An 11506-nucleotide genomic window follows, 5' to 3' on the forward strand; every position below is an offset into this window, starting at 1 on the left:
CCCCCCCCGGAACCAGGGATTGAACTCAGGCCCTTGCGCTTGCCAGGGAAGCGCTTATTCCACTGAGCCATCTCCCCAGCCGTGTACAGCTTCCTAAGTTCCTAAAGTATGTGAGACCCTTGTGCTCCTACAATGTCCTTTCCAACACTTCTTTCCTAGGATTTTCAGTCTGCCTAATACTTTCCGGGACTGTTATCCCTTCCTCCAGGCAGTGGCAAATAATGTAGAGTATTCACCTCTCATCATTTCTTTTGCTACAATGCTAGGGACTGAGTCTAAGGCCTCATGAGTGCTAAACACACTCTCAACCACTGAACTACACCACTAGTCCCCCAATATTTCTGACAAATGCCAACTGACAAGCTGCTTCAGTCCTGGGGAACAAGAGAGGCAAACAAAACAAAGGCAAACCCTTGAGCTGATTCTTTAGGGATCCACCAGACAGATCAACATACACATGCATGATTCTTTGAGTGCATGATTTACACTGTTCCCTCAGGTACCAACCCACTGCACAAGAATGCAACCTGCTGTGTTCTTGGGAGCTACTGAGCTGGGGATGGGGATGGTAGCACAATAAGGCAAACCATTACAGAGCTCTCTTGACAAAACACCAGTTTAGGGCCGGTGAGATAGCTCAGCAGTCTAAAGCACCTGCTTAGGCAAGCACAGGAACCACAGTTCAATCCCCTGAACCACACGCCAGCCAGCCAGCCCAGCCCTCAGGGCAGGCTGAGTGGGCCACAAAAAAAAAACAAAACAACAACAACAAAACACCAGTTTAATTTTCTTCATTTAGCATTCCACTAGGTTTTTATTACATTCACAATTCCAAAAATGTAGATTGTGACAGGTTTTTGCCAGCTTGTTCCTTTGTGTGTGTGTGTGCAGGGGTAGGGTTCTGGAGTCTGAGAGTCCTCTTTCCTATCAATCATGCCACAATCCTAACAGTTTTACCAAACATCACCATCATTTTAACAACATCTACACTACTGGTCATTTCTTCCCAAGTCAGTAATAAATGTTCTTTAAAAATAAGCACTCACTGTTGAATAAAGATGCTATAATTTTTTTCAGGAAGAGACAATCCGTAGAAAGGCCCTACTTTCCTCAAGAGAGTCAAGATTTCTACTTCTTATTTTCCTCTATTCCACAATTTTATTTAATTTTTTTAATGCCTTTGGTTGTTGCAGGGTCTCACTATGCAGCTCGGACTCATGGTGCTCCTCCTGCTTTCAGCCTCCCCAGCACTGGGATTATAGGTGTGTGCCACTACACCCAGACTCTGGCCAGCTCAGCCCAGAGCTGAGGGCAGGACTGGTGCAGCATGTGGTGATGGGGACTGAACCACAGTCCCTGCGCTTGTCTAAGCTTACCTAAGTAGGCCCATTAGTCCACTAAGCTATTTCACTGGCCTCTCTATCCCATAATTTTTTTATGAGCAGAATATATTTATTGAGAGAAAGCTCCTGTCCCGAGAGAGGGACAGGAGGGGGTGGCCTGAGCGGGTAGTTTCCCCCAGAAGTTGTCTCTTGCAGGGACTTTTATAGAGGAAAACCATATGGTGAGGCGGGTCTAAGGTGGTGCAGAAGACATGGGAACTTGCTTAGTTGGGCATGAGGTGGGACCAAACTATGGTCAACCAATGAGATTACAAGCACCATTGCTCAGGTAAAACTGATTAAATCCAGTATCAAATGGGAAAGCAAGTCACGTAGCAAGTGGGCATGAATATGGAACAGGGTCTCTTCCTGTTGGGGGTTGGGCTAGTGACTCATTTGGGCTCTTTCAAGTTGATTGATACTATTTAGAATATCAATCCCTAATGCCCATCCCTAGGGAAGTATGTAGCTGTGTTTTCTCTTTCTTTTGTCTTGGTCTTTTTTAATTAATTAATTTGTGTGTGTGTGTGTGTGTGTGTGTGTGTGTGTGTGTGTGGCCAGCTCAGCCCACCAGGGGGCGGGCCTGGCTGGCATGTGGTGCTGGGGGATTGAACCGCGGTCCCTGTGCTTTGCCAAGCTTGTTCTAAGTAGGTGCTTTAGACCACTGAGCCATCTCACCAGCCCCTGTCTTGGTCTCGAGATGTGGCCCACATGGGAGTGTCTGTCTCTTCCAAAAGTTGCGATGTTCACCTTGTCTTCCATCTTGTCTCCTTGAGGGCCTGGCCCTGTCTGACTGCCTATAATATTTCCGTCTAACTCCTCTAACTAACTGGGCTGCCTGCAACATTCCCCCCTCTGAAGAAGTAACCTGAACTGCCATGAGGGAAATATCTATCCCATAATTTTGAACACAGATACTTAAAACTTATTCTTCAGGAGGCATGTCCATTTCTCTACAATGTATATATTTTTAAACTTTTTTTAGTTTTCTCTTGAATTTTCTTCCTGACCCACTGAAGAATTTTAAGTCAGGCATGGTAACAAACATCTCAACACTTTGGAGGGCTGAGACAGAGTGATCCAAAGTTTAAGACCAGCTAGGTAACATAGTGAGACCTTGCCTGAAAAAGTAAGAAAAGGGCTAGTGATATAACTTAGCCAAAAGACTCTGGCTTTAATTCCTAGTACACAGCACCAAATAAAACCAACAAACAGTTTATAGCTCTGTAAAGCAGAAAGCTTTAAGATACTAGCAAGCCACCAGAAAAAAAAAAAAAAATTAAATAAATATATAAATAAAACATTTCCTATGGGGCTGGTGAGATGGCTCAGTGGTCTAAAGCACCTACTTAGAACAAGCTTAGCAAAGCACAGGGACCGCGGTTCAATCCCCCAGCACCACATGCCAGCCAGCCCTGCCCCCTGGTGGGCTCAGTTCCCCCACACACACAAATAAATAAATAAATAAATAAATAAATGCTATTAAAAAAAACCATTTCCTATAGGTCACTGGAAAAGTCTCTTTAATTTCCAAACTACACTTTCATAGCTTCATATCTCTTCTACCACTAAGAAAATCTCCTTTATTGTGGCCTGTTTGATAATTTCAGTAATACAGATGTGTTAAGGTAAAGGGCTTCCTCCACACAACAACATATTCCCAAAGGACTCAGCATTTGATAGCATGTCACGGTAGGTCCATGATGATAAGCAAGAGGCATTAAATGTATTGTTAGAAGCTAAATGTCTGAGTTTTCCCAAAATTCATGTGATAAAACTCTAACCTCAGAAGTGATGATATATGGAGGTAGGGCCTCTAGGTGGATGACCAGGTCACACAGGAAAGGGATTAGTGAGTGCCCTTAGGCCCAGGACTCCTCATCTGTCCTCTGTATCATGTGAGAGCAGAGTGAAAAGTTGCCATCTATGAACCACAAATCAGACTTCACAAGACAGTGAATCCACCTTGGTCTTGTTCTTCTCAGCCTCTAGGACTGCATTTCTATTATTTATATACCATCCAAATTCTAGTATTTTGTTCTAGCAGGTATGAACAGACTTAGTAGTGACTTAGAGAACAAGTAACCATTAACTAGAAGATAATAACTTGCTTCTTAGCACTGATGGCTGTAAGTTAAATGCAGCAGTACATTCATACCTCATTTTCTGACATCATTCCTGGAGTAAGCTGGGGACTTGTCCCTAAGGAAATGACCAACACCTCTTCTGGTTGTACCTCCTGGATGGTTTCTTGAGATGATCCTTCATGGTCCATATGCAGGTCCATTAGCATATTGGTGCGGCTTCTGCTCCGAGTTGCTTTAAAAAAAAAAATCAAATAAGGTAATTCAGATAAAGTCGAAATGAAAATATGCACACTGAATAAAAAATATATTTTTGATCCGTGTTGAACATTTGCGCATGCACAAAAAAGATATGAAAGTATGGACAAGAACAACCAAAGCAAAAGAAAAAACTGAAACCTCTCCCTCTGTCACTCCTTCAAAACTGATAATTAAGAAATAAAAAAGATTCACATCCACCAGACAGGGGGAGCTGCATATGACCACATTAGTGCAGTAAACATATCCCCATCAATACAAGTAAGACCTTGGTGTGGCAAAAAGCATTATCTTCTTCTTTTTTAAAGCATCATCTTATCTTTTTAAAATAACTTTTTAACTTAACCATAAAACATTTTAACTGTCACAAGATTCCCGTACTACCATGATGAATATAATTGCTACAAACAACATAAACTAATAAAATTTATAAGTTTCCTGTACTAACTGAACTTATAAGGTCAGAAACCTCCATGTAGAAATCTGATAACCACATAAAGTAATGTATTTTATTCAGATATCTGTTGACAAAACTAGTCAGTTTTTGAAAACACATTTTCCCTCTCTGTAAAACATGAACTTCTAAGGCCAGATGTGGTGGCACATGCCTCTATTCCTGGCACTCGAGAGGCAAAGGCAAGAGGATCATTGCAAGTTCAAGACCAGCCTGGGCAAAAAAGTGAGCTTAAGGCCAACCTGAAATACATAGTGAGACCCTTTCTCAAAAAGACAATCAATCAATCAATCAATCAATAAATTCTTTCCAAAGGTTTAGGAGAGATTTTCCTATGCTTGGCTCTGAAGTCCTTTTTTTTCTTTTTTTCCCTGTTTTTGTTTGTTTGTTTTCCCTGAGGTCTTTTCTGCTTTGTGGAAACTTTTTATTTTGTTTTGTTTTTGAGACAATGTGTAAGGGCCAGCCAAATAGCTCAGCAGATTCAAGCACCTGCAAGCTGGCACAGGGACCAGGGGATCCCCGGGCCTGTGGTGCCAGCCCCGGCTCCGCACCTGGGGTACACTGAGATGGCAATTGAGACTGAGCGTGGTGGCACGCGCCTGTAACCCCAGCTCTTGGGAGGCTGTAAACAGGCGGATCACTACGAGTCCAACCTAGTATTGAGACCCTAAACACCTTGTAGACCTTTCCCTAAAATAAAAAAAAAAAAAAAGTCAAGCACACTTTGGGGACCGGGGAGATAGCTCAGTATAATACAGTGCTTGCTTGGCAAGCGCAGGGTCCTGAGTTCAATCCCCGGCACCGCAAAAAAGAAAAAAGAGACAATGTCTAGCTGTGCAGGCCAGGCTAGCCTCGAACTCACTACACTTCTCCTGCCTCAGCCTCCCAAGTACTGGGATTATAGGCTATTGAAATATTTTATATTAACAAATGATTCAATTATTTTGCTGTTTTTCTTCAACCTATAACTAAACAAGTGGTACTTGTTTATAAAATAGTCCATCCTTCCCAGCGCTCAGGAAGTTGAGGCAGGAAGAGTACTGCGAGATCAGGGTCAGCCTGGATTATATAGAGTTCAAGGCCAGTGTAAACCACATAGCAAGACCCTGTCTCAAAAACCATCAATCAATAAAATAATCTATCCTATATGTCTTTTAAAATCTTCAAACACTGAAAGATTAAGGTTGCTTGTGAGAATGTTTTCTAAGAGTTTCAATGTTCTATAATAAATTTCATCTTTGCTTAAAAATCAACAAAATTTAAGCAGAGTGTGGTGGCGCATGCCTCTAATCCCAGCACTCAGGAGGATGAAGCTGGAGGATCACTTCATGTTTCAGGCCAGCCTGAGCTACGTAGTTCAAATCCAGTCTGAGGGCTGGAGAGATGGCTCAGTGGTCTAAAGCACCTACTTGGAACAAGCTTGGCAAAGCACTGGGACAGCGGTTTGATCCCCCAGCACCACATGCCAGCCAGCCCCACCCCCTGGTGGGCTGAGCTGGCCATACACACACACAATAAATAAATGTAATAAATAAATAAAAAGAATGTTTAAAAAAAAAAATCCAGTCTGAAATGCATAGAGAAGCCCTACCTCAAAAAAGAAGGGGACTAAGGATACAGCTCAGCAGGACAAGCACCTGCCTGGCGAGCCCAGGTCCCGAGTTTGATTTCCAGAACCAAAAAACAAAACAAAAAGAAAAGTCAACATAATGAGAATACAAAAATTAAAATTCATAGCCAATCATGGTGGTGATTGCCTGTAATCCCAGCACTTGGAAGGCCAAGGCAGGAAGACTGCCATGAGCGAGGCAAGTCTGGCTACATAGTGAATTCAAGGCCAGCCTGGACTATATATAGTGAGACCCTGTCTCAAAAAGAAAAAAAAAAAGGGGGCGGGGGAGATGGCTCAGGAGAATAAGCACTTGCCTGGCAAGCACAACAGCCTGAGTTCAATCCCTGGTTCTGCCAAAAAAAAAAAAAAAATTAAAACTCACTTTCTATATAAAATAATTAAAAGCAAAACCACTCTATAATAGTAGGTCCTTTCAACTTAACTTTGTGTATTATTTACTGTATTGTCGACTTCTGTTTGCAGGAATCTTTTTTTTTTTCAATTTAACTTTGAAAATTGGCCATGGGGCTGACGAGACTGCTCAGAAGACTAAAGCCTGCTTAGGCAAGCTTAGGTAAATGCAGGTCCACAGTTTGATTCCCGGCACCACAAACAGTGCCAGCCCCGCCCCCAGGGCAGGCTGAGCCAACCTCAAAAATTAAAAAAATAATAATAAAAAATAAAAAAGTTGGCCTCCTTGAAGACAAAAAAATATAATCACCTTCAATTTGAAATGCTACTGTTCATTAGTCACTTTTAGTCTAAAAACAATAGCAGCCACCAAATTCTAAAGTCTATAGGTCCACTTACATCTTTCTCGGTGACCTTCACTATCTTCCACTGATCTGTGAGTTTAACTTCCTCAGTGGGTCTACTACCCTTAAACTTCATAATGTAAAAAAATGCAAATGATCAAATTTCATGTAGCAACTTACATAAAGAAAAAGCAACATGCATGTGGAGTACACTTGTATAAATCATTTCTTAAATAAAAGTTATATAAGAGGAAGAAATGATAGTGGTTACCCACCAAATGGGGTTACTAGTGTTATGTGAGCAGTAAGATTGCTGGCTGAGGAATCCCAGGCAGTGATGGCTGCTAGCTGTTGTCCTGGGTTACGAAAGCATTAAATAGAAAGAAAATCAACCCTCTGAACAATGGAAACACTTTTTAAACTACAAAACAAAAAAGAAAAGCAATTACCAAGGACCATAAACATATAAAATTATACTAGGCAAACATCTGACATCTTCTTCCCATCATATCTATATTCACTGATACTTTTGGATGACAGGGAATTAAAAACGCTAATGTAAAGAAATGAACAATTGGGGGAAAAAATCTATTTGCCAAAAATCATTTATTTCTTCATGTCAACAAAATTCAAATAGCCCATAATATTAAAAATTTCTAAGTGTAAAATATCATTTTTTAAATTTTGAATTATGAAACCGACATTTTCAGACGATAAAAGATTTAAAGAATATGTTATCATGTTCCTACTGGTAAAACAATTCCACATTATGTTAAATATAAATTCAATGAATTTTAAGAAGCTTAACAAATCAGGTCACGAACTTTTATTTATTTATTTATTTATTGTACCAGGAACAGAACTCAGGACCTTGTACTTGCCAGGCAGGAGCTGTGCTACTGAGCTATATCCTCAGCCCATAGAAGTTTTAAAATGAATCCCATTCTTCAAAACATACACATTATCATAACTACTTGTGTTCACTTAGTTTTTGCTGAGCTCTTCATTATCATTAAGCAGCCACTAAAACACTCCTGCTCCCTGGCCTAACTTTTTCCTCTGGGGTTTAATCTGTCTCAGTCCCATTCATCCCAAGAGAGTGTACAGGTCTCGTGGATGTGCTTCTGATATCATGGTCACTTGGATAGTCAGGCTCTATCACCACCCCTACACTTGTCTCCACCAGGACACTTAGTACTATGTAGAGTACTAATTGCTCTCCCTACCACCTATCAGCAGATAACTTGAGAGTTAACAGCATGTCCTAAAGGTCTCAGTGTACCAGGGTCTAACACAATGCCTCATGTGCAAGACAGTGAGCATGTCACCCTCACTGGATGTCTGCACAGAATAAATGCAATAACTTTTATAAAGTACTCACCCCATGTCTGGTACACACCATGTTTTAACTTTTTGTGTGTGTAGACAGACAGCAAATGCTTACAAGGTAAATAAAGCTTTAAATTTTCTCTCTTAATTTCATATATTTGACATAAGGTCTCACTATACAGCTTAGGACTATAGTGATCCTCCTGTTTCAGCTTCCCCAGCGCTGGGATTACAGGCATATGCCACCATACCTGGTCTTGGTGACCAGCGTAGCACACCCAGGGCAAGGCCTATATGGCATACAGTACCAGGAATCAAACCTGGAACCTGGATCCTTGTGCTTGCCTAGGCAGGCACTTAAGACCACTGAGCTATCTCCACAGCCCTTTAATCTAAATCTTAAATGACAAGAAAAAATGAAATGCTTCCTTTTAGAATTAACATTAAAATGTCTTAGCTCAGCTGATAAAACAACTGACTAATAGTAAAAACAATAATGGAAAATAGCAACTAGTATTTTCCACTTAATTAATAGAAACTTAATATTACTTAGGGGTGGGGTATAGTAAGTCCCTGACTCAGGAATGAACTCCTTTTCTGGAGATTTGTTTATTAAATGGAATTCATTTGTAAGCTGATAGTGAGTCTTACTTGGTACACCTTGGAAAGTCTGCAACTCAAAGTTTATAGGTTCAGGAGTTAATGCATATAGTTCAGTGGGAGAGTATCTGCCTAGTTAACAGTGATGGTGAACTTATGGCACATGTGCTGCAGCGGGCTGTTCGTACCACTGAAAGCTCTAACAGTTTGCCATTACTGTCCTAGCATGTCTGTCGTCAGCACCATACACGTAGACAAAGAATTATTTATTACATTATTTGGAATTTTGTAGAAAAGAGGGTGCTACCTAACTTTAAGAAAAACTATTGGGGCCAGGGAGATGGCTCAGTAGGATAAGCGCTTGACTGGCAAACGCAAGGATCTGAGTTCAATCCCCGGTTCCGCAAAAAAAAAAAAAAAAAAAGAAAAGAAAAGAAAAGAAAAGAAAAACTATTAAGCCAAGTGTGGTGGTCCACAGTTGTAATTCCAGCACTTGGGAGACTGAGACAGATGGACTGCCTAGAGTTCGAGGTCAGCCTTGGCTACATAGTGAGTTCAAGGCCAGCCTAAACTATATAGCAAGACCCTGTTTAAAAAAAAAAAACTAATTACATCCAATGATATTTTAAAAATCATTCCAAGAAAAGGCACTAAAATTTAAAGTTTATTTCAAGTGACACGAGTTCAACAAATTATGAAAAATATGTCCAGATAAAAGTGTACAGATAGGCCTGTAATCCCGGCCCTGCCCCCAGGGCATGCTGGACTGCAATTGAGACTGGGCATGATGACATGTGCCTGTAAACCCTGCACTCGGGAGGCTGAAAAACAGGAAAGCTCGATACAAGTCTGATCTGTATAGTGAGACCCTGTAGACATTTTTTTTAATGTACTAAATACATTAAAAATTTTTTTCATTCTCTTTTTTTTTGTTGGAACCAGGGATCGAACTCAGGCCCTTGCGCTTGCCAGGGAAGCGCTTATTCCACTGAGCCATCTCCCCGGCCCCTTTCATTCTCTTAATAGAGGGATTTGTTCTAATAGTGTTTGTAAATAGGATATCATGTCTGCATCTTGTACAGTAATTAACCACTAGGAAGAATGTATGCAATTCTTGTACAGCAATTAACCACTAAGAAGAATGTATGCAGTGTGTTAATTATTGAAACTGTCCTACCGATTTGATTTGAAAGTGTCTCATTGCTATTTGTTTATCAGTAAAATTATGGCAAAAAAAAAAAAAAGAATGTATGCAATGTGTTAATTATTGAAACTGTCCTACCAATTTGGTTTGAAACTGTCTCATTGCTATTTGTTTCTCAATAAAATTATGGAAAAAAAAATTTTTTAACGTGTATAGATAAACCTGAACTAATCTGGTATATCTTTTTAAAACTAAAATACCATCAGTAATTATGAAGAGAAAGACATTTCCATAATACTTAAAACTATATTCCAAAATACAAAATATACATGAAAGCTAGTGAAAAAAATATTAGAGAAAAGCCGTATGAGAAACTCTCATTACCAATAGGTAATCGATTCTTCTTATTTGCTGGGGTGGTTGCTGGAGACAGCTGAGGAGTACTGTAGGGGGTCATTTCTAAACTGCTGCTTTTTCCTGGCTTAGCTTGGGGTAGGTTTGCCAATAAATTGTCAAGAGCCATCCTATCTTCTCTCAGCTGATCTCCAGACATCACACTCTTCATAAAATTCACCTGACAAAAGCAAAGCATATTAGCCAATGAAATCAACTTTTCAAGCATAACAGGTATTTCTGACAAAGTAATCATCTGTTATTCTGCTCATTTTTAGCTAAAAGAATTTTGAGAAAATTCTATTTACCAGAGTAAGAAGCTGACTGTAGGTTATATAAACCACAGTTCTGCTCAACCCTTCCAGAAGATTAACAGAAGACATGGGAGGTGTCTCCACTGCACGGCCCCCAATCACAACATCAAGGAAAGCAGCAACACAGCTCTGTTAAAATAAAAAGAGAGCAAAGTAAAATACTTCACTTTTAAAATATTGGAATAAAGTTTCTGATTATGATGGAGAAGTACACAAAAAGGTCTAAAGTCTTGAAAATTACTTAAAACCCAATATTTAAAAAAATGAAACTATATAATGATATAGAATATTCTCAAAATATTCTGGCAAGCAAAATAAATGTAACACAGAATATTATACACCATGCAATCTACCATTTCTGTCTGAAAAAGGGAGGGAAGTGGTAAATGAGAGAATACACATAGAAATTTGCTTATAAAAAATAGACTTCTGGGCTGAGGAGATAGCTCAGAGGCTTAAGCACCTGCCTGAGAAGTGCAAGGTCTTGAGTTTGACCCCTACTGGTACTGGTACTGGTACTAGAGAGGGGAAGGGGGAGGGGGAGGGGGGTTAGGGGAGGGAAAGGGAATAGACTCTCCTACACGGATGCATAAAACACTAGTAACTTCCAAAACCTTCTGGAGGAGATAAAGACTAGAGTTGAAAAATGGGATTGAAACATTCCTGGCCCCTTTCTTGTTTTTTGGTTTTTCTTTCTTTCTTTTTGGCAGAACTAGCTGTTGAACTCAGGCTCTTGCGCTTGCCAGGGAAGTGCGTATTTTACTTAGCCATCTCCCCAGCCCCCTTTCTTGTTGTGCTTTTTTTTTTTTTTTTTTTCTTCAGAACTGAGGATTGAACTCAGGCCCTTGCACTTGCCAGGCAAGCACTTATTCTACTGAGCTATCTCCCCAGCACAAGGATGTCATTTTCTTCAGAACTGAGGATTGAACTCAGGCCCTTGAGCTTGCCAGGCAAATGCTTATTCTACTGAGCTATCTCCCCGGCCCCTCCCTTTCTTGTTTTTTGAGACAGGGTCTTGCTGTATAGTTCAGACTGGTCCTGCACTCACTACACAGCCTAAGATAGCCTTGAACTTGCTGTGATCCTTCTGCCTCAGCCTCCCAAGTGCTAGGATAACAGATGCCATTAAAATAAACTTTAAAAAAATAGCACTTTGATTCTGTCTGTCTGTCTGTCTGTCT

General features: G+C 40.3%; 1 protein-coding gene across 5 annotated transcripts in view; it reads right to left on the reverse strand.

The window, feature by feature from the left end:
* Gapvd1 (GTPase activating protein and VPS9 domains 1) overlaps positions 1-11506 on the reverse strand; it is a 126162-nt gene that overhangs the window by 48519 nt on the left and 66137 nt on the right. For all 5 annotated transcript variants that reach the window (XM_023701626.1, XM_023701627.1, XM_023701625.1 and 2 more), the window contains exons 5-7: positions 10320-10454; positions 10003-10192; positions 3541-3701 (exon numbers count right to left, since the gene is read on the reverse strand). In XM_023701626.1, coding sequence (XP_023557394.1) covers positions 3541-3701; positions 10003-10192; positions 10320-10454 — 486 coding nt within the window. The remainder of the gene's footprint in view (positions 1-3540; positions 3702-10002; positions 10193-10319; positions 10455-11506) is intronic.

Source organism: Octodon degus, unplaced genomic scaffold, assembly GCF_000260255.1.
Source record: "Octodon degus isolate 3935 unplaced genomic scaffold, OctDeg1.0 scaffold00138, whole genome shotgun sequence".
Taxonomy (NCBI): domain Eukaryota; kingdom Metazoa; phylum Chordata; class Mammalia; order Rodentia; family Octodontidae; genus Octodon; species Octodon degus.